Consider the following 23,301-nt stretch of genomic DNA (forward strand, 5'->3'; position numbering starts at 1 on the left):
CTTCTTACCTGCCATGTAAGGGGTGATAATGGTGAATTAACTTCATCTGTTGAGACACTAAAAAAAAATAAAGATGCTTTAATATCTCTTAAAATATTTAGAAAAATCTTCATTATGAACATTATAAAGTTGTCTTTTGAAAACCAGAATGTCAAGGCTTTATCCATGTATATGCTTTGAACTAATAACATAAAACTTAAAGTTGACAAAACATATTGTTCCTAATAACAATTGCTCCTCAGGAAATATCAAAATGGGCTTATTTTATATGAACCTTATGCATAAAGCTACTCCAAGGACTTTTTAGAGGCTGTTATAGTTTGGATCTGAGATATCTCCCAAAATGCTCATGTTTTGAAGACATGATCCCCAGAGCAAAAAGGTTCATAGGTATGGCTTTTAAGCAATGACTAAGGCTCATCAGTGGATTGATCCATTTGATGATCCATTGATAGCCGAATGGATGACTGGGTGGCAACTACAGATAGGTGGGGTGTGGCTGGAGGAAGTAGGTCACTGGGGGCTTGGCCTTGGGGACTATATATGTACCTGGTCCCTTCTTGTTTCTTTCTCTGTTTCCCTGCTTCCATGAGCTGAGAAGCTTTCTTTTGCCACAATATTCTGCCTAAATTAAGCCCCAGAGCAATGGAGCTGACTGATCATGGACTGAATCTCTAAAACCATGAGCTCAAAATTAACATTTCCTGCTCTAATTTGTTTTTGTTTGGTATTTTGGTCACAGCAACAAAAGATGAACTAACAAAGAGGCCAAATATCCAGAGACAATCAATCAAAGGAAAGATAGGGTATTTATTATATCAAAATAAATTACCAAAGACTAAAAAAAAAGGAGTTACTCTTTTTTGCCTACTGAATTTCTGATTGTTTCAACCCCTTCATTCTGATACAACAGGAACTATAAAGGAAATTCTTTTTTTCATCTAGTTTTTCTTTGTTGTTGGAATGAGGTAAATTGTGCAGCTTGTTGTTAGATGGCAGATTTGTGCATGAATTCCACTGGAAAAAATATAAACAAAATGTCCACTAGAGCTGAAATTATTTAACACTTGGTTACTTCTGTACAGTACAGTAAGAAAAACATATATAAAAATTAGGAAGAATCAAATTTCTAAAAATTTATAGGGCACAAGTTTATTCAAGAGGAAAAAAATCTAGTCTTACAATCTAGTATGAAACTACAATTAAAGAAAAACATACAAAAGTTAATAGCTTTCTTTCACATCAACTATTATGACTTGCAAAGTATATTTTAAAAATCCCATTCATAAAAGAAAGGAAAAGTATAAAATACATAGTAAGAATCTTACTTACATATGTACAAGACCTACATGATAAAACTGCAAATGTTTAGTAAAATTCTTTTTTTGGTACCAGAAAAAGGAACTCATGGGCACTTGACCACTGAACCACATCCCCAGCCCTATTTTGTACTTTCTAAGAGACAGAGTCTCACTGAGTTGCTTAGCACCTCGCTAAATTGCTGAGGCTGGCTTTGAACTCAGGATCATCCTGCCTCCACCTCCAAAGCAGCTGGGAATACAGGTGTGCGCCACTGAGCCTGGCCTCTAGTAATAGTCTTGAATAATTTAAATGTTCTTGAAGGAAAACACTAAACATTATAGTTAAACTTCTTTTTCAAACCAATTAAGAACTGAAATGAGCTGTAATTATAGGGTCTTGATTTAACATCTAAGCAGCCATCTTACTGTTAACCGCCATCTCATAAGTTTCACTTTCCTGTCCTCTTACCTGACTGAACCTTCCTCGCCCCTGTGAGTGACCTACCCCCTGGTACCATAACCCTAAGCCAATTCCAGGAGGACAGGACCCCTGGACTCTGGAGAGCCCCATGGTGCCATCGACCTAAGCCAATCCCATGCTATTCCCACCCACCTAGCTCTGCCGCAAGCACCCCTAGCCTATCCCACAGAGTCACAGCTACAACTCCAAACCCCTACCTCACAAAAGCTCAGAACCCAAACATGTGGGAGCCTCTCTCCACTCTATAGAGGGATGGCCTTTATTTGTCAGCTTTGACAAATAAACCTTTGTGTGGATCTCTGCCTGGTCTCCATCTGTCCTTCATTTCTCGCTCGCCCATCTCTCACTTTCTCACTTTCCTTTCAGTAATAATTTTTTTAAGATCTGAGAAGTATTTTTTACTTATTTTAGAAATTTGACAAAATAATTTCAAAGTTAATTCAATGATTAAGAAAAGAATCAATGATTAAGAAGAGAAAAGTTATATAATAAAGGGGTTAGCCCTACTAGGCAATAAAATGTATTATATAAAATTATAGTAATAATGGAGCTAGGGGTTAGCTCAGTGGGAGAGCACTTGCTCACCACATGCCAGGTCCTGGACTTGATCCCAAGCATTGCTAAAAAAGAAGAAGGAGGAGGAGGAGGAGGAGAAGGAGAAAGAAAAGAATTAAAAATTGAAATTACAGTAGTAAAATTAGTGCTGGCTCCAGAATCTATAGTTTTTCAATGAAATAAGATCACAGGACTACAAGAACTACAAATTTAACAAATTATGATATAAATCACTGAAGAAATGATGGATTATGTAATAAATAGTTCAGAAATAACTGGCTGACTACTTGTAAAACATGCAGAAAGAAAGGAAGAAAGACAAAAGAATAGTACATAAGAAAAGGAAGAAGAAAAGAAGGGAGGGAAAAAACCTAAATTCCTTACTTCATATCCAAAATCACACTTAATGAATTAAAAGATTTAAATACAAATAAACATGAAACCACAAAAGTACTTGAAAAATATGGGCAGTAGCTGGACACAGTGGCACTCATCTGTTGTCCAAGCTACTTGGGAGGCTGAGGCAAGAGGACTGCTTGAGCCTGGAAGTTTGAGGCAAGCCTAGGCAACATAGCAACACTTCCATCACAGTAAAAAAGAGCAGTAATTTTTCAAATGTTGGTATGAAGAGAGCCTATGGTAGAAACCATGAAAACCAAACACTGAGAGAGGTAAGTATATAAAAATATAAAAATTATGGGGCTGGGACTGTGGCTCAGTGGTAGAGCACTTGCCTAGCATGTGTGAGGCCCTGGGTTTGATTCTTAGCACCACCATATAAATAAATAAAGTCCATTAACAACTAAGGAAATATAAATATATTAGACTACCAGACTGCATGTATAACTCAGTGGTAGAGTACTTTCCTAGCATATGCAAGGCCCTAGGTTTGATTCCCCAGCACCAAAAAAAAGACTTTACTTCTGGCCAAGATATAATAAGAGTGACCAAAACTAAAAGAACAAACAAAATATGGGGCTGGGGATGTGGCTCAAGTGGTAGCGGCTCGCCTGGCATGCGTGTGTCCTGGGTTCAATCCTCAGCACCAAATACAAACAAAGATGTTGTGTCCGCCGAGAACTAAAAAATAAATATTAAAAAAATTCTCTCTCTCTCTCTCTCTCTCTCTCTCTCTCTCTCTCTCTCTCCCCCCCCCTCTTTAAAAAAAAAAAGAACGAACAAAATATATAAAATTATGCTTTCTGGGGCTGGGGATGTGGCTCGGGCGGTGGCGCGCTCGCCTGGCATGCGTGCGGCCTGGGTTCGATCCTCAGCACCACATACCAACAAAGATGTTGTGTCCGCCGAGAACTAAAAAATAAATATTAAAAATTCTCTCATTCTCTCTCACTCTCTCTCTCTCTCTCTCTCTCCTCTCTCACTCTCTCTTTAAAAAAAAAATTATGCTTTCTGAGACACATTGAATACCAGGTTTAAAAAAAAAGACATTATCCCTTAAGAGATGGGTAATAAACAAAATGAAAGGCTTGTTAAAGTTGCTACTTGGAGAGTGTTTCTGAGGCCACAGCCAAGACAGGGTAAATGAAGGTGAAGGCAGAGCACCGACATTTCCTGAATTTAGGAGAAGAACAATAAGACGGAGTCCACAGAACAGAGTAACAAAGCAAAGGACAATGCAGAGAGAGAGAGAGAAAGAACTTCCTTCATATTTTCAGCCAGGTCCTAATCAGTGACATATGTGAGGAATATACCTTAGTCAAAAGAATGAGATCACACCAGAAGAATAGAAAGAATAATTCTCAGATTCACAGAGGACCAGGAATACTACTAGTTCCCACCAACCAGATTGGAAAATCTTCTAATTCATGAGGTATCAGGTGGAATATTAAGAAAGGTCTTGCCTTAATGGGAGCAGGAGAGCAAATTTAGCCTTAGACTAAATGTTGCACTGGTCCCACATAATAAATCATAAAGCCAGATCCCCAAAATATCAAACTGTTTCTAAGTAATTACCATATCCCAGAACAAAAGTTAAGAATATTTATGGTAATACTATAATATCCAAACCTAAGAAGGCAAAGTTCACAATGTTTGGTATTCAATAAAAGTTTCAATCTAGTGAGAGGGCAGCAGAATGATCAAACACTGAGAGCATCCTAATGTCCTATGAGCACGTGAAACTTAATTTCAATGACATGAAGAATATGTCAGAGATCTTCAAAGAGAACAAGAAAGGCACTGTCTACCTTACCCCTTACAGGGTCAACTTTCTGTCCAAGGGGAAGGAGGCCATGCAGTCCTTCATGATACCATTTTATCTCATGAAGGACTGTGAGATCAAGTAGCCTGTGTTGGTGCAAACTGCCAAGGGAACAGCAAAGGCTAAAACTGGAGGTGGCTGGGAAGGCTCTGCTACAGATAATTTGACCTTCACAACAGGGGGCACCATCGAGTTTAGTCAATGGATTCTCCAGATGGCATTTCAAGCCCCAGAAGTGAAGCCCTCAATGGAGCCTATGGGTACCCTTAATGCCTAGTGGGGCCTATTTTTCCCCCACCAGTTGCCAATGGAATATACCATCGCCTTCCTACCTAACCCATACACTGCCCCCATCTCATTTCTATTCAGGACACCCTCTGAAGGATGGGGCCATGGGATATGTGAAGCTTCCGCTTCCACCTTATCCTAGACCCATGAAACTACAGTCAGCAGCCCTGATGTCCCCTCCACTACTGTGGCCATGGCCAAGCCCATAGAAGTAGCTACCAGTGCCTATTATAACCTGGGCAACCCACATAATGCCTCCATGCCCACAAGCTAGCCTCTTCCACCTCCCTATTATCCTCTGGAAGTTAAGACCCAGTAGGCTCCACCCACCTCCCTGCCCTCACCCTCAGGGGCCTTTCCCCATCTTTCCTTGCAGGGCAACATCTGCCCTGGAGGATGCCAGGGAGGGCCTTGTCCTTCCCTATGTCTGAATATAAAAAGTTAACAGGAACTGGCCAGGGATGGTGGCACAACCCTATAATCCTAGCAGTTTGGGAGGCTGAGACAGGAGGATTAAGAGTTCAAAGCCAGTCTCAGCAACAGCAAGGCACAAAGCACCTCAGTGAGACCCTATCTCTAAATAAAATAGAAAACAGGGCTGGGGATGCGGCTCAGTGGTTGAGTGCCCGAGTTCAATCCCGTGTACCAAAAAAATTAAACAGTTACTGGGAATTAGGGTAGTAGGAAGGTAGGCCCCCTGGCCTCTGCTGAGGTGTTCTTGGAAGAATGGGTTATTCCTCTTTTGCTCTAGTAGCCCCATCCCACAGAGAAACTCTCTGGCCATCTCCTCTGCTGCAGTCCAGTCCCTCAGTCTGGGGGTCATTCTGCACTCAGTCTTGTGAGCTCCATCAGACCAGCCACATGTCTTCCCAAAGCAGCAACAAGCCTTGCCAGGCCCAACTCACATTCCTTCCATGGTCTGTTCTTGACCCTGGAAGGCCACTGTCCCACCTGACTGTCAGGTCACATTCCATTCAGCAAGGCCTGGCCCAGTCACACCCACACTGCCTTCCCTGCCTTTGGTCATTCTTTTGCTACTTCTGACTTCAGGAGCTTTATTACTATAGCTTCCAGGGTTTGGTGGCTTCAGAGGAAGCCCACTGCAGCTAGGTAGGAAACCCCCTCTGTTTGCTTGCTAGTGTTTCTGGAATTTGTTGGCCTCTAATCTGTCTTCCCTCTATAAGGAGTTTCTCAACTGGAGCTGTAGTGTGCATGTTCATCCCATCATGCCTGCCATTCAGGGAAAACATGGTGGGCAGAGAATGAGGGCTCCCAACCCTGCATGCTGATCATAGCCTGCTGCTGGCCCCTCAGCCTGCCCCCTCCCTTTTAAGCATCACGTGCCCTGGGTGCACAGAGATTTGCTCTCATTTGTTCCTGGGGCAACTATAAAGCAAGAAGAAATGGTTATTTAAAGAGAATTCTCTATTATTTTACAAAAAACTCCAGTTAATATATTAATGTGAAATAAACCCTGTATGTAAAAAAAAAAAATCTATTAATATTCAGGAAGCTAAATAAAAAGAATGAAAATGGTAAGTACAGACATGATCAAAGTTCAAGAGATAAAAAGTACATCTGAAATTAAAAGTAAACTAGGTGGGATTAACTACAAATTAGGCATTTTATAAGAAATGATTAGTGAACATGAAGACATAATAGAATAAGTAGCCCAAGTCAGAAAGATAAATATTCAAGAAGAATGAATAGAACATCAGTGATCTGCAAGAAACTTCAGATGGACTAATAATATACATGTAACTGGAGTTTCATAATAGAAGAGATCAAGTGACAAAACATATTTGAAGAAATAAGAGCCCCAAATTTTCTCATCAAAACAATAAACTCACAAATTCATAAAGTTCAATAAACACCAAGCTAAAGAAACATTAAAAACTACATTGAAATACATTGTAATCAAATTACTGAAGTCAAGTGTTTATATATATATATATATATATATCAATATATATATCAGCCAAATAAAAAGAGGACACATTGGGTTCATTAAAACAAAAGTAAGAATGGAGGCAGACTGCTCATGAGAAACAATGCAATCCAGAGGATGGTGGAGAAGCCTCTTTAAGATACCAAAAGAAAAATGAAAAATTCTGTATACCCAGATGAATTAGAAAATACACTTCATTTATATATCAGGTGTCAAAATGCATTCTGCTGTCATATATAACTAATTAGAACAAATAAGAAAAATGGAAACTTAGAATTTTGCATGAGCAATTTTTTTTTTCAAAAATGAGGGCGATGGTGAATTCAGTGCTGCATATCTGCTAGCCCAATGACTCAGGAGGCTGAGGCAAGAAATCAGCAAGTTCCAGGCCAGTCTCAGCAACTTAGGAAGATCCTGTCCCAAAATAAAATAAAAAGGGCTGGGTAATGCAGCTCAGTGATAGAGCTCCTCTGGGTTCAATTCTCAGAACTAGAAAGAAAAAGTGAAATAATGATGGTTTAGAGATGCGAAAACTAAGAGCATTCAATACCAGTAGAACAGAAGTAAAAGTAATGTTAAAGTATCTCTTTTAGGTTGAAGGAAAATAATACACATGGAAATATGGATCTATACAAGGAAATAAAGAGCACTGGGGATGGTAACTAAGAGGATACACACATGAAAGTGTGGACACAGTGGTGCTCATCTGTTGAAAAGCCTGTAGTAGAAACCATAAAAACCAAACGGTGAGAAATATAAGATTTAATATAAAAATTAGATGTTAGTGTGTCTTCTCATACATAAAATACATTATTCTGGTTATTCAGATTTCTTCAAAAGATAATTGGGGCTGGAGATGGAGCTCAGTGATAGAGCACTTACCAAGCAAGCACAAGGCCCTAGGTTCAATTCCCAGCACCTCAGAGGAAAAGAAAAGGAAGGAAGGAAGGAAGGAAGGAAGGAAGGAATTGACAAAGTAAAAATAACTACATGCTATTGGGTATATAACATAGAAGTAAAATGTACAGCAAAAAACAATATGCCAGAAAAGGAGAAATATAAATAAATATATATTTATGAGGTTATTACATGCGAAAAGATATAATAGCACTTGAAGATAGACTGTGATAAGTTAAATATACTTTAAACTCTAGGGGCTGGGTATATAACTCAGTAGAAGAGCATATACTTAGAATGAGCAAGGCTCTGGATTCAAATCTATAGCATCAAAATACAAAAAAATTGAAAATAACCGCTAATACAACAAAACCAAAAGGTGTAATTAATTTAAGTCCACAATGGAAATGAGCAAGAATTTTTTTTTATTTCTAAATATTTTTATTACTGAGGTGAAGTCACTAGGGCCTTGAGTAATTTATAAGGTACACAGATTCCTAGAGGTTTGTAAAATGGCTGAGTAATATTGTGTATATATACCACAATTTCTTTATCCATTCACCTGTTGAAGGGCACCTAGGTTGGTTCCATAGCATAGCTATTGTGAATTGAGCTGCTATAAACATTGATGTGGTTGTATTGCTGTAGCATCCTGATTTTTAAGTCCTTTAGGTGTAAATCAAGTAGTGGGATAGTTGGGTCAAATGATGGTCCCATTCCAAGTTTTCTAAGAAATCTCCATACTGCTTTCCATAATGGTTGCACCAATGTGCAGTCCCACCAGCAATGTATAAGTACACCTTTTTCCCTACATCCTTACCAACATTTATTGTTTGTATTCTTCATAATTGCCATTCTATCTGGAGTGAGATTGAATCTTTGTTTTGTTCTGATAGTGGGGATTAAACCCAGGGGTGCTTAACCACTGAGCCACATCCCCAGCCTCCTTTCCCCCCACCCCATGGGAGCATTGTTTTAATATGGTCTGTGCCAAGCAATATCAAAGTTGTCCATAATCTCATAGTTTGTCCTATTTTTGATAGCAATATTAAATTATTTTTAAAAATATACACTGATAAGGAGGCTAGCCACACCTGTGAGGAGATTTAAACATTAGAATCCACATAAATTATCTTCCTTAATAAACAGCCATTTCAAAAGATTTTCTTTTGAAATATTTTCATGGACAAGTGAGCTAGCAAACACACATGCACCAATGTGTCTTTAGCAAGAGTACACCCTCCCCCACCCCCCACCAAGAAGACATGAGATAGAAGAAAAAAAAATCAGTAAAAGAATGGAATAAAACTTTGTGCTTGGTAATTTTCCTACGTCACAAAAAACAAAAACATTTTGGTGCAAATAGTTAATTTTTCCTCTTTTCCATTTAAGTCTGGTGGAGAAAAAATATAATACTTTTTTTATAATAAAATATGTATATATTTTTTAATTTTTTAAACATAACTTTTTTTTTCCTTTTTTGCAGAAAATAATTTTGTAAACTGTCACTTCGCGAGCAGGGAGGTTCAAGGCCGTGTGGTCCCAGCTTGCTCCGTAGGAGGCTGAGAGCTGAAACCAAACCCGGGCAGGAGATGAGGATAGCGGAGGTGCAGGGTGGCGTGCGCACGGCATAGAGGACAAGGGGGCCGGCGCGGGTTAGGTCACTCTCGCCATACAGTGGAGAAGGACACAAAGTCCAGAGTACCCAGAACAGAGTCAGGGCCATTGTAGGCCATTCGTGCGATACAGTACTCAAAGTGGTCAGGAGGCAGCTCTTGGTGCAGTTCGTCAACCGTGATGTAGTTCTTTCTTGTCTCTGGCCAGGATCTTGAAGGAAGCCATGACCTGGTCTGCGGTATCGTGTCAGCCATCTCTCAGGACCTGAAGTCATTGAAGGCCTGGAATGTCACTACCCCAGGCGGTTGGGGTTGCTCATGATGCGGGCAAATTCTGCCTCTCCTTGGGGGTCATTGCCAATGTCGTAGCCCATGCTGATGAGGCAGGCTTTGAACTCCTCAGGACCCAGCGTGCAGCAGTGATTCGGGTCAAAGTGATTGAAAGAGGACCAGAACTCCTTCATTTGCTCCTGGCTGATGCCCTTGGCATCCCGTGTCAGGATCCAGTTTTCCACCTAGTTAATGGTCCTGGAGATGGTGGTGAGCAGCTGCTCCCAGCCCACACGGATATGCTCCATGGTGTAGTTGGTGTACTTGTTGTCAAAGATGAGAGCCTCCTGGATCAGCTGGTGGTCACCTTCCACTGGTCAATCTTGGCTTGTAGTTGACAATGCTCTTCTATTGTCGCAGGTGGCTGAGCAGGTCCTCCAGGGTCCCATGCATCTCAATGAAGATCCTCCCGATTTCCTCCATCTTGTTCTGGATCCAGGGCACAATGATGTTGGCCTGGGCCCCAAACTGCTTGCGTAGTCTCTGCAGGGGGGCATGCTCCTCTGTCAGAGCTTGGTTGCTCCATGGCACGAGCTGCGGCACGTGGTCACATTTGATGTTGATCTCCTGAGGCATGATGGTTGTTTAGGGGTTGGTGCCTGCCATGTTGACATGGTAGGTCTGGACGATCTTGGACCTCGTTGTGGATTGCCCAGGATGGCCAGGCGCTCCTTGTCAGTATCAGGGAAGGTGGCCTTGAACTGCTTGTGGGCTATGGTTAGTCCCTGAATCTCCTCGATGTTGTGCATGATGAAGGTGTCTTGCAGGTCCTCCATGGCGCCCTTCATCCAATTGTTAAAGAGCGCAGCCCGCTTGGCGTACTGCAGGTACAGCTGATCAGTGTCTCTAGTAGCTTCTCCATCTGCTCTAGAGCTTCCCTCCGCTTCTGAGTTAGAGTCCCCAGATTGTCCCACTGGTCACAGATTTTTTGGCAGAGAGCATTGACACTGGGTGAGTCATAATAGTCCAGCTCATTGAGTTCCTGTGTGATGGCCACTATCTGCTCCAAGTGGTCCTGGTGGGCAGCCAGGTCGCTCTCAAAGACCTCGTGCTTCTTGAGCAAGGAGGGCCTTGACCTCAGACAGGGTGCCTGTCTCATAATCCTTCTGCGGCAACATGGCCTCTTTGCCATCCGTCCAGGCCTGTTGGTAGAGGCCTTATTCAGGAATTTCTCCGCCAGGTGGTCCAGGCGCTCCAGCCTCTGGATCTCATTCAGGAGCCACTCCTCACAGCCCTTCTCTGCCTGCTCCAGGTAGCCTCATGCATTGTTGATGTCCGAGACCATCCTGCCCTCGGAGGGCATGAAGGCGGGCCAGTTGCTGATGCGCAGCTTGGTCTGCAGCGTGTTGAAGTTGATCTCCAGCTGGCATTTCTGCACCTTGGGCGGTTTGTGCAGGCGCTGGTAGTCGCAGAAGTCCTCTGCTGCATGCCATGCATGGTGTTCTCGAGCACCCAGTTCTCCAGCCAGGGGATGGTGCGGTGGATCCACTCCAGCAGATCGCTGGCCAGCTTCTCGTAGTCTTCCATTAGCTGCTCATTCTCCTGGTTGAGAGCCAGTATCTTGCAGATGCGACTGGCAGCTGTCTCCGCCTTCTGGGCTCCAGAGAAGGCGTGGTAGAAGTTGGACACGTCATGATGGCTTTCTCATCAGGCCGAGCAGTTCCAATGATGTCTTCAGCATCGAGCATCATGGGGATGTCCAGATACTTCTCTGCCACATCGAAGGCCGGTTTGTGAGTGGATCATCCTTCCGCAGCTTCCTGTAGTCAATCAGCTCAGGCCGGTGTCGGTGGATCAAGGCACAGAAGCCAAGGCAGTCCTTCCAGCTGATGTGGAATTTTGGTGTTGATATTTTTGTAAGGGACCGTCTACCTCTGACACCACAGGAGCAGCCCTTCCTTGGCTGAGGTCTCTTTCACAGAAATGTCCTGGATGGCAAAGTGGAAAATGATGGTCCAGATCATGCCCAGGGTCATTTTCACATTCCCATCCACGATCTCCTCAGCGCCAATGGACACCAGCTTGACCCCTTTGCTTGCTATGAAATCGAGGGCCTTGTTGACATTGGAGATCTTGTGGACCCACATCTTGCCTCTCTCCGGCTTGGCCAAGCGTTCACCTGAGATAACCTCCAGCAGCAGCATGAGCTTCAGGCCATCTCGGAAGTCCTCCTAGATGTTCTCGATCTGCGTCCCCGCCTTCCGGAGGTGGGAATTGCACTATGCTGTAAATGTCTTTCTCTGCTGCTTCTCCCAGGCCAGATCCAGAAGCAGATCCCGGTCCCAGTCCTCTTTGTGGAGCACGCAGTCATTGGTTTGCTGTGAATCATAATAGTCATTTGTATGCGCGTGCTAGGGGCTGAATTTCTTCCTCCACCTTCTCTACAGGCAATGTTGGCAGTGGCTGCCCCGGTGTGGGGAGGGAGTCAGGCGGCTGGGCTGGGCTGGGCTGGGCAGGGCAGGGCAGGGCTAGCTCCCCTGCACTGGTTCTGCTGCCGGCCTCAGCGCGAGTGCTGGGACCTAATTTCCACGCACATTTCCCCAGCCCTTTTTATATATTTTATTTAGAGACAGGGTCTTGCTGAGTTGCTTAGGGCTTCACTAAGTTGCTGGGGCTGGCTTTGAACTCATGATCCTCCTGCCTCAGCCTTCCAAGCTGCTGGGATTACAGGAGTGCTCCACTGCATCCAGCTTCAGTGTAGTTTTGATTTGCATTTCTCTAATTACTAGATATTTGAACATCTTTTCATATACTTGTTGATTGTATTTCTTCTTCTGTGAAGTGTATCTTTGGTTCCTTAGCCCATTTATTGATTGGGTTATTTGTTTCTTTGGTGATAAGTGTTGGTAAAGATCGCCCCCAGAGTGCTTCTCTTCAGGGAGTTCAACTCCATGTACTGAATGGCGGGAATTTTGAATGGGCCCGAACCATCACCTCCAATCCCTGTGAACAGCTTGAACTTTGAATGGCACACCTCCAATCCCTGAAGTGGCTGAATTCTAGGCCAATAAATAAGTAACAGCCGGTACCCCCCTCCCCCATTGAGCCCATAAATATCAACACCCTGTTTGTGCTTTCTCTCGCTGGACCCCCTTCTTTTCTGATACCGGCAGCTATGGTGCCGCTAATAAAATCTCGGACAGGTAAATGGTTGTTTTGGCTTGTTGAATTATCAGAGCTTTTCCGCTGCTCCTTGCATTAAGTTTTTTGAGTTATTTATATATCTTGGAGATTATCACATGCACCTCAGATCATTAAAGAGTTTTTTTCTAATCTAGAGAATGTAACTCCCAAATGAACAAGTGAATTACAATCCCCCCTACACGGAACACCAGGAAGGGAGTTTTAGAAGAGCTTCTTTAAAAGTACACTCCCCCCCTTCTCCTTTGCTAGCATAAGCACTAAAACCTTCTTTTCCCTTTTTTCTCAAAACCATGTCCTGGTTATTGAACTGGCATTGGGGACAAGGACCGAGCTTTTGGTAATAGTATTAGTTGATAATAGGCAACTATCATTGTTCATTTAGAAAGCTTGTTTGAATTCTGTTTGGAAAAAAGGGTTATAGCATGGGCTATGTCTAAAAGTGTGCTCTGATTTATTGCAACCATTTTATATGACAATTGATTTAAAAATCTAAACTATAATGGCTACAGTGACATATTTATCTGCACAAGACAAAATTCCATTTTCTCTGAACATGATTCTTGCTTTGGCCGTCAGATATCATAACAGTGGTCCACTTTATACTTTGAATATAACCCTTACTGCTCTGCCACTAGGACTCATTTTTAAAAGGACTTGTTTTTTTCTCTTCCTCTTCTCCCCTCCTCTTCCCTAATCTCTCCCCTCTCTAATATCAGGGGAAACAGATTACCTTTTTCCCCATCCTGGCCAGAGTTATCTGTCCTTGAGTACACACCCAGCACAGGAGCAGAAGTAATTCAAACTTTGGTGACCATACCAGAGGAACTCCCAAATTCACTAGCTTCCAAATTAACAAGTGAATTACAACTAGAACACATGAAATGCAGCCTTTGAATGACCTTTGTAAAACACCCCCTGTTCCCTCTGAACCGGCAGAATCATAGCCTCTGTGACAGGAATCCCCTGTGTGTCTCCTCTGCTAGCAAAGCAATACAACTTTTTTCCCTTTTCTCAAAACTGTATCCTTATTAGATTGGCAGGGGGACAAGGATTGAGATTTTGGAGGAAAAAAAAAAACACAAAAGGACAAAATTTATTTATCTGTGATCACTTTATTTTTAATTCATATTACCGCCCCCCGTGAATTCATTTTTGATTCTACATGCTTATATATTTTTGTTTTGTCTGATTAAAAGCTTTTGGTTTTCTCTTCTTTGTCTGAGGTTTTTGCTTGTTTGTTAATCTGGTAAGAAAAACTGATTATTTAAGTTTTGCTTGTTTGAGTCTTTAAGAGAGAAATTTTCTACCTGGCCTCAAATGAAAAATGCAAATTCCAGATTTACAGACCACTTAGGGTAATATTAGATCAACAGTCTGTATTTTAAAACTAGCAAGCGACAAATGTAAGCATTCAAATATTATCATGCATGCCTATTTACATATTTACATATTATTATTTATTTGCATGCTACCAAATTGGTTTGTAGATAAGCAAGTATATAACCTTTTAACATTTGTTAAGTTCACCCAAATGTCTTTGAAGCCACATGACTTTAGTAAATCTGTGACAAATAAATTAATTTAAACTTATTGGCAATAAGGATGTCTTTAAAATTTGGTAATACACCTTTTTTTCTGGCCTGCTAACCAACTGAGGAGATATTTGTCTTTAGATGTTTAAGATAGAAAGTTCATGGCTTTCTATGTGCAGTAACTTTTTAGAATTCCTGCAGAGAAAAAACTTAAGATGTTAATTAAGCTTGTATTTTTTAACTTATAAATGACAGCTGTTACAATGACTAAGTTAGATATGTAAGATGGGCATTTATAAATGTTCCACAAGTTTTTATAAAAACATCCTTTGTTTTGCTATACAAGCCCACTACTAAAGTCTTTTTCTAAATAGAATTGATGGTAACCAAATACATTTGTTTATGTGGCCTAATGTAAACAGGAGAGGCTCACATGCTTCTTTGTACTACATGAGCTTACTGCTATTTTTCTCTATCCTCTGTTTAGATTGGTGCCACAGTCCGGCTGCAGCAAAATAACCGGGGGATGACGAAAAACTTGTGTACATTGATACAGCAGGAGTGGGAGCCGTTTATTGTAGGACAGAAGTGGTATATATACATTCCACACAGCTTATCTTAATTAACATAAACTAGATACAGCAGTCAACCAATGAATCTCCACACTTAATGGCTCATTGGCGTTATTTCACAAACCACTCCCTCTGGCAAAATGCCAGGTGCCATCTTGACTTGTTTACAGACCCTAACAGATTGGAGTCTTTAAAATGTAATTTTTAATTTATTTTTGTAAGAAAATTCTGATTCAGAGCTAGAAATCTGAGGGTTTTCACACCTCAAATGTTTGATAAATTCATAATGCTATCTCTATATATGACATGCATGATTTATCTAAAATATTAATTGTTCAGTATATTTGAAATTTCACACATGAGTCTAAGTATTAAAATGTCTAGACTTGAGTTTGGTCTAAATTATAAAAGGATTATGATTATATGTTATTTAAAATATACCATCAGATTCTTAGACTCAAGAAATTTAACTTTATTTGGTATTTCTTTCTTTGTTCCAGTCTTAAGATGAACCAGAAGAAATAACAAATGATTTAAAATGCTTCTACGCTATGTATGGTTTGTTTCCGAATGGCACCATTTCATAATGAGCTAAAAATTGTGGGTTTGTTGTTATTGTTGTTATAAACTGATCATAAATCCTAATAGTACTTTCAGAAATTCTGTCTACCATATTTCACTGAATAATTTTTGCCACTATAGTAACATATATTCATGAATATTCCATGCATCCTAATCTTGCACCAGTTTAGTAATAAATAATATTTAAGTAATATTTATTTTTAAAGTTTCACATAATGTTCTCACCCCACTTTTTGAAGAAAACCTCATATTGATTATGAAGTGAAATGATATACCTTCATTCAGCAATTAAATATGGGTAGTCCAGAATTTCAATTTTTACATACTTTGTATTAAATATTTAAAAATTTGATGTTTGATAAACTTTTAGATGTTTTAGACTTTGAACAAACCTATTTGCCTAGCTAATTTGTCTCCCAGGTTTTTGTGGAGTGTGATGGGTGGGGTAAAGCCTCTGCTCCAACCTGTTGCCAAGGTAACCTGTCCCAGGAATTTCCCCTCCCTACAGGGAGCTATAAGATTGTTAAAGTGTCTTTGGCTGCTCCTTCCTACCCTTCCCCCTTCAGCCCACCTGTTGGTCCTCTGAGCATTCCTGGGCCTAGTCATGTCAGCAGGAAGGAGAAAGACAAGGAGGAGGGAAGGCTGGAGAACAAAGGAAGCATAAGACATATAAAAAGGGCAGAACACCTCGCTTCTGGGGATACCATCTATGGCCCCCTTCTCCCTGGAGGGAGAAATCTGTTACCCCTTTTTAAATAAACTCTGCTTTATATGCTTGCCTCAGCGTGCTTCTCTAATGTTCAAACTTCAACATGTGGGGAAGCAGGACTCCTCACTGGTAACCAGTGGTATCCATTAATGTTTGCTGAATGAATGATTTTATCATCAAGACAAACTATAGATATAAGCAAAAACATCAAACCAGCTTTTTGGTTTTATTTTATCAAAAGTAAACTTAATTCATGATGTGACACATTTCCTCTTTAAATTATCTAGTTATACTAAATCCATATCATTTATTCAATTAAAGCCTAGGGCTGGGGATGTGGCTCAGTGGTTAAGCACCCCTGCACTCAATCCCCAGTACCAAAAGCAAGAAAAAAAAAAAGATAAATTAAAGCCTATATTCGGAAACAGTACTGTCAAAAAAAATCAAGTCTCATTATAAAATATTAAATATAAGACCAAGATATTTTTATACCTCTTCTCACATTCCACAGTTTGTTTCAGCTTGTTTCTCATGACAGAAGTTGAATGATTAAGAATCCTGGAAGTAAATTGACACATTAATTCTGAAAGACATTAAAGAGAATATTATACCAAAAAAAAAAAAATCACCAAAACAAACTGCTTCTAGTCCATGAAGATCTTTACTAGAAAACAATAAATGTTTTTAAGATCAGATGCCTATAAATAATTTATGAAAGAATGAGGGTCACCCAATTCTTTCATGCATCTTCTTTTCTAAACCCCTTCTCAAAGTCTGGATGCCTTCTAGGCATACTAGTATCCCCCTATATATACCTGACTTTGGGCTGAGACAGAAGATAAAAAGATATGAATTTTTTAAGATACTATGTATATAACAGAGCCCCTTTGAACTTGCATACCCTAAAATATTTTCCCCCAACTTCCTGATTATTATTTTCTCCATCTCAACGGAAACTGAGAAACTGTCCCCAAAACCAGGCTAGCAAAGGGTTAGGGTTATGCAAGTTGATAGTTTATGTTTCACTCTGTAATTAAGTTAAAATAAACATCAATTTTATATAAATATGTACTCTAGATTATTAACACACTTCCCTAATCCGGTTCCTAGAATTTATTTTTAAGTAAAAGACTACACAGTTCATCTTCATCAACCTGGCCCATTAATAACTGAAGTGTACAATACAGTATTGTTAACTGTGGGCATAATGATGTTCAGCAGATCTCTAGTGTTTATTCATCTTGCAACACTAATAATTTTAATACAGTCTGTCTTTGATGCAGAGGGACTTCATATACTCAGACACAAGTAGAAATAATGATCTGACATTTTCAGAGAGAGTGGATAAAAATTCAATAATGCAAAGTAGCTTAACCTTTCTTTCTTTTTCTTTTTTGGAGACAGGGATACAAGGATCTCAGTTTGGCCCAGGCTGACTTCCAATTTCTGGGCTCCCACCTCAGCCTCCTAAGTAATTGGGACTACAGTTGCATGCCACTCCTCACAACTCATCTCAATCAGACCAAGAGGGGGCTGTCTTCTAAATAACCAGGCTTCACACTGAACCCATATGAGTTAGCTACTTGATGGTTTGTTTGCTGATCTCTTCCCCCACTGACCCTTTTTTGGTTATTAATTCTAAACACCGATGTCTTTACTGGAAGAGTGTCACCTACCAAGTAATTGTGTAAATTTTCTTAAAGAATCAAAAAATTTTTTAAAAAGTATGAACTAAATAATTAGCCAAACGGCTGTAAGATAATTATCACAGAACTCAACATAAGTAATTTTTTAATTGCCTCTTGTGTTGGAGTACATACGTGGCTTCTTTTAACCTACAACTAATATGATGTATAGTCAAAGTAGGAATTCTCAATGGTATTTCCTAATATTTAAGGGTAATCTTGTTCCAGATAAATTATTTTTTAATCAACACTAACAACAAACATAAATTATAATGATTATGTTAAAACTTAAGGATTTATGTTAAATTCCTGGCCTGAAATTTTAAATAGCATTTCAGAGCCTTCATTTAATAAACTTGGAATATAAAACATAACAGCACAGCGTGAAAAGGGAAATCTATAACTAGAGAAGACATAAATTATATCAAATGCACTGCAGGATAGGATTTGGTTTCATTCAAATTCAGGTATTGTGGGGCTAGGGATGTAGCTTGGTAGTGGAGTATTTGTCTGGCAAGTGCAAGGCCTGGGGTTCCATCACCAGCACCTCAAATAAAAAAGGTTCAAGTATTATGACAATAACCAAAAAGAAACTTTAATTATTATCAACGTATTTTAAAAGGAAGACAGGATCATTTATTGAAAAGAAACAGTAGATTTACCATTATAAAATTCTGAGATACAGATTAAGTTCAGTCATTAATAGAACTGGCTAGGGAGGTAATATAAAATAAAATTTAAAATAAAATGTGCTCTTTATGGCCAGATTATTTTTTTAATGTTTATTTATCTTTTATTTTATTTATTCATTTATATGCAGTGCTGAGGATCAAACCCAGGGCCTCACACATACCAGGCAAGTTCTCTACCACTCAGCCACAACTCCAGCCCTATGACCAGATTATTGTAAACATTTTTATTTATTTATTTATTTATTTATTTATTTATTTTAGAAAAAGGAAAAATAAATTTTATTGCTTTGCTAGCAAAAGAGAGACACAGGGAACTCCTACCCCAGAGGTAGTGGTTCTCCGGTCAGGAGGAATAGAGGGTTTTTAAAGAGGTGATTCAAAAGCTACATTCCAGGTATACCCAGTCAGATTGTAACAATCATTTCTTAGATCTTCTGGCACCCTCCCTAAAGTGTGAATTATTTTGGTTCAGTTGTAGGTATGTGCTCAAGGACAGATAAGCTTGGCCCTACAGTAGGGAAGAAGGGTAATCCTGTTTCCCTGAGGTTATAGAGGGGTAGAGGTAGAAGAGGAAAACAAGACAAAACAAACAAACAAACAAAAATGTCCATTTTAAAATAAGCCTGAGCTGCAGAGCAGCAAGGGCTATATTCAAAGGATGAGGTAGACCACTGTTACATTTCCCCACTGTCAATTTCTATCTTCCTTTTCTGTGGATACATGGGCAACAAAATCTCTAGGCTGCTTCCTGTTGAGAGGGCGAAGTTGGGGGGAAGTGACCCAAAGTTGGGGGGAAGTGATTGTTCTCTATCAGGTGGGGCATGGACAGATAAGGGTATTTAGCATCAGGGCAGTCTAGAAGTCCATGGTGGAAGTTGGCGGGTGACTGGACAAGGCATACATAGGGCAGGGATCATGCTAGGACAACAATAAACGACAGAAAAGTATTATTTTTTTTAAAAATTAGCACAAAAGCAATTAGTATCCCAGCCAGTCTCTGAAAACCATGAAGTCAGTAACTCAAGTAAAGCTTAAGATGGAATCCAACATGCCACTAATTTGTGAGTGGAGGCCATTTAAGGCTTTAGAAACATTAGCAGAGTTGTTAGAAATGTGCACAACATTTTAGTTTTTTTAATGGCACAGGTGTCCCCTTGAGCTGTAGTTAAAATATCTTTCTCATTAGCATTAACTCTATATTTAGTAGAGGAATCCCATTAACTGCCATTCAGGGTTCTCTTAGTAAAGCTAGTTAGGGCTTTTCTGTGACACATTGCATCTTTTAGATCAATATAAGGGATAAATACCAGGGCTAGATAATCATACCAGTGAAAAACATATCAAGAGATTATTGTAAACATTATAAGGCCTTCAAAAATTAGATATTATTACAATATTAAAGTTACTGCATATTAATATATAATCTAAAAAGTTCTTATATTCATGTGCTAACATCTATAACATTTTAGATGTGCTAACATCTAAAATGGATGATGAAAAAGAGAACCAGATCAGACAAAGATCACTTTTGCATACAGCTTGAAAATCACTATTGCATACAGAAGTTATTTAGGGACAACATAAAATTTGTAATTAAATTAAATTAATAGCTCCTCCTAGCTCTAAATCGGATTTAATTTTCAAGGAATTGGCTAATCATTAACAGTAAAACTGAGTACATACTATGTGCAAGGCACAATGCTACATGCTATTTTGTATTAGTTAACAAAACTATCACAAAAACAAAACATATGAAACATAGCTACTCAGTCAATGTTGGTACCTAAGCTAAAAAGAATAATTTAAAGCACATGGATAGATGAAAAACTAACATGATAATAGTAGAAATGAAAAATATAGAAATATTATATATGGCAATGTTAAAATCAGAACACTATAAGAAAATTAGATACTAGTGCAGGTTCTTAAAATATCAAGGGGCTGGAGATGTAGCTCAGTGCTAGAGTATTTGCCTATAGTCTGTGCAAGGCCCTAGTTCTAATCCTCAGCACCACCATCAAATCAATAAATGAGCAAATGAGCAATATTTTCTTCCCATAATGATAAATTCAATTTCTGCACCTGCTACGTAGAGGAGACAAAAACTCAACTAATTTTTAAGTTTCACAGAGCAGGTGGAGCAAGCCTCATCAAATCTCTTAAACCACTGGGGTAGCCAGGCTTGGTGGTGCACACCTGTAATCCCAGCAACTCAAGAGGCCTAGACAACTTTGTAAGATCTTGTCTCAAAATCAAAAATTAAAAAGGGCTGGGAATATGGCTCAGTGATAAAGTGTCCCTGGGTTCAATGCTCAGTTAAAAAAAAAGAAAAGAAAAAAAGAAAGTTATGGGGCAAGAAAAATATAAACTGGGAATGAGGATTCATTAGATATAGCTAAGGTAAAGATCAATGATAGTTTCTAGTATGATATTTTAAATCTATAACATGCAGTAGCTATACAAAAATGATACTTAACTTGGTTTAATGGCTATTTATCTTATTGGCCATTATCCAGATTTCCCCTAAAAACCACATATTTGTCATTTGATAACTTTTAATGGTATTTTTCAAAGCATATTTAAACAAATACCAGTATATTTAAATGTGAAACTTCGAAACCAGAGTTATATTATCCATAAATATTTATTGTCTTGAGCAAGTTGCATAAAATACTTATTATTATCCAGGCTAAATGTATCAAAATTATCTTAATTTACTCAAAACAAAACAAAAAACTCAGATCTTTATTACTTCAAAATTATAAATGCAAGCTGGTCATGGTGGTGCATGCCTGTAATACCAGTGACTTGGGAGGCTGAGTCAGGAGGATTGCAAGTATGAGGCCAACCTCAGCAACTTAGAGAGACCCTAAGCAACTTAGTGAGACTCTTGTCTCAAAATTAAAAAAAAAAAAAAAAAAATTAAGCCAGGTTTGGTGTCATAGCCTGTAATTCCAGCAGCTCCATAGGCTGAGGCAGGAAGATCTTGAATTCAAAGCCAGCCTCAGCAACTTAGCAAGGCCCTAAGCAACTCAGTGAGACCCTGACTCTTAAATAAAATACAAAATAGGGTTGGGGATGTGGCTCCGTGGTCAAGCGCCCCCTGAGTTCAATCCCCAGTACCAAAACAAAATAAAAATAAAAAGGGTGGGGTTATGGCTCAGTGGTTAAGCACCCCTGGGTTCAATCCCCAGTACCAAACAATTTAAATAAACAAACAAACAAACAAATAAATGTAATACTCTCAGTAAATGAAGATGGTAAAAATAGCTGACCCTTACCAGCACATGAAACTTTTCCTGTATTAAAAATAAACTTGGTTTGATTTTATACTCATTCATACAATGTCCTCCTCACTGCCAACAACATGCATTTAGAGAAGGCCTACGTAGAAGGGAAAATAGTTGCTGAGCAAGAAACGGACAAAAGTGAATTTGTGGCACTCAAACCATCACAGTGATTTCTTCAACCACTATATGATTTGGTTCAATTCTAAGGAGTTTATACATATCCCCCCAAAAAAGTGTGTTTTTTTTATAATCATTTAAGAAAAAATGTTTACAATGTAAAAGTTAATGTGAGCTAAAATAAGTATAAAAAATAAATCAGTCATTATGATTCAGCACACAAAAATAAAAAATATATAAGCAACTATTAAACACAGTGACCACATGCGTATATTCTGTTAGTTGTACTGTAATTTTACATTTTTCTCCTTAAGTATTTCCTATTGTCTTTTAATAGTTAGTCTCAAGATCTTGGAATAGATCTTACAAGGGTGTTATTGTTTACTTGAAACTTCATTTACTGTATTTTTTAATCTTTAAATGATCTGATTTAAAGATTATAAAATTTGACTATTTAAATTTCATTACTGTAAAGAATACCTGTTCTTCTGCTCTTGCTTCAATAACTGAGCAGCTATTTTCCTCAAATCAGTTACTTCCTTCAAATCATCATCTTCTTCTTCTTCTCCAAGTAATTGTTCCTTTTCAACTCTAAAAGATAACACAAACATGGTTATCCACAAAGTAAAGCAGTCTGTATCTTAGGTCAACTTCTAAAAATTGATAACATTTTTATTTTTAATACCACGTGAAAGCTAAAATCTTTATATTCTTTATTTTTAAAATACTAAAATAAGAAATAAAAGAATATATAATATCTAAGGAAAACAAATCTATGTTCTCTACTCATTATGAAATGTGGCATACTAGCTGTATTAATATAATTAATGACCAACAAATAATGAAGTCTACAACCATTTTTAAATTTCTGAAATGTGTAATGGCCACAGAAATTTAACAATGCATATTGCTCAGTTTTGAGTGTAGTAACTGCAAAGCTCTACATGGTCTGCCTTTATAAATAAATATAAACTGTCATGAAAATTTCTCATTTTATTAAGCCAGACTGCTTCTCTCAGTTTATTTTGGTTTTAAAAAATCTCCATGTAAAATGTTTCAAGGAAATGCAAAACAAGTTCAAATAAGATTTGCAAATTTACCAGAAAAATGCTAATTAAGATATATCATTTTGGGCTGGGGATGTGGCTCAAGCGGTAGCGCGCTCGCCTGGCATGCGTGCGGCCCGGGTTCGATCCTCAGCACCACATACCAACAAAGATGTTGTGTCTGCCGAGAACTAAAAAATAAATATTAAAAATTCTCTCTCTCTCTCTCTCTCTCTCTCTCTCTCTCTCTCCTCTGTCACTCTCTCTTAAAAAAAAAGATATATCATTTTTATCA

General features: G+C 38.9%; 1 protein-coding gene and 2 pseudogenes across 8 annotated transcripts in view; 1 reads left to right on the top strand and 2 right to left on the bottom strand.

Moving 5' to 3' along the window:
- The window catches only part of LRCH2 (leucine rich repeats and calponin homology domain containing 2), a 114,756-nt gene that overhangs the window by 35,117 nt on the left and 56,338 nt on the right, over window positions 1–23,301 (bottom strand). For 3 of the 6 annotated variants that reach the window (XM_081278057.1, XM_081278055.1, XM_081278054.1), the window contains exons 11-13: window positions 22,441–22,551; window positions 16,669–16,734; window positions 9–57 (exon numbers count right to left, since the gene is read on the bottom strand). In XM_081278057.1, the coding sequence (XP_081134183.1) occupies window positions 9–57; window positions 16,669–16,734; window positions 22,441–22,551 (226 nt within the window). The remainder of the gene's footprint in view (window positions 1–8; window positions 58–16,668; window positions 16,735–22,440; window positions 22,552–23,301) is intronic. The other 3 variants (XM_081278059.1, XM_081278058.1, XM_081278056.1) reach the window with 1 other exon arrangement.
- LOC308638951 (WW domain-binding protein 2-like) lies at window positions 4,443–5,165 on the top strand (annotated as a pseudogene). The gene has a single exon. The product of its transcript is annotated as a WW domain-binding protein 2-like (transcript).
- Window positions 6,183–13,523, bottom strand: LOC308638952 (alpha-actinin-1-like; annotated as a pseudogene). Its single transcript has 3 exons — window positions 13,512–13,523; window positions 9,201–11,988; window positions 6,183–6,232 (listed from the first exon to the last, which is right to left on the bottom strand). The product of its transcript is annotated as an alpha-actinin-1-like (transcript).

The sequence above is a fragment of the Spermophilus citellus genome (genome assembly GCF_964194105.1).
Source record: "Spermophilus citellus genome assembly, chromosome: X".
NCBI classification, from domain to species: domain Eukaryota; kingdom Metazoa; phylum Chordata; class Mammalia; order Rodentia; family Sciuridae; genus Spermophilus; species Spermophilus citellus.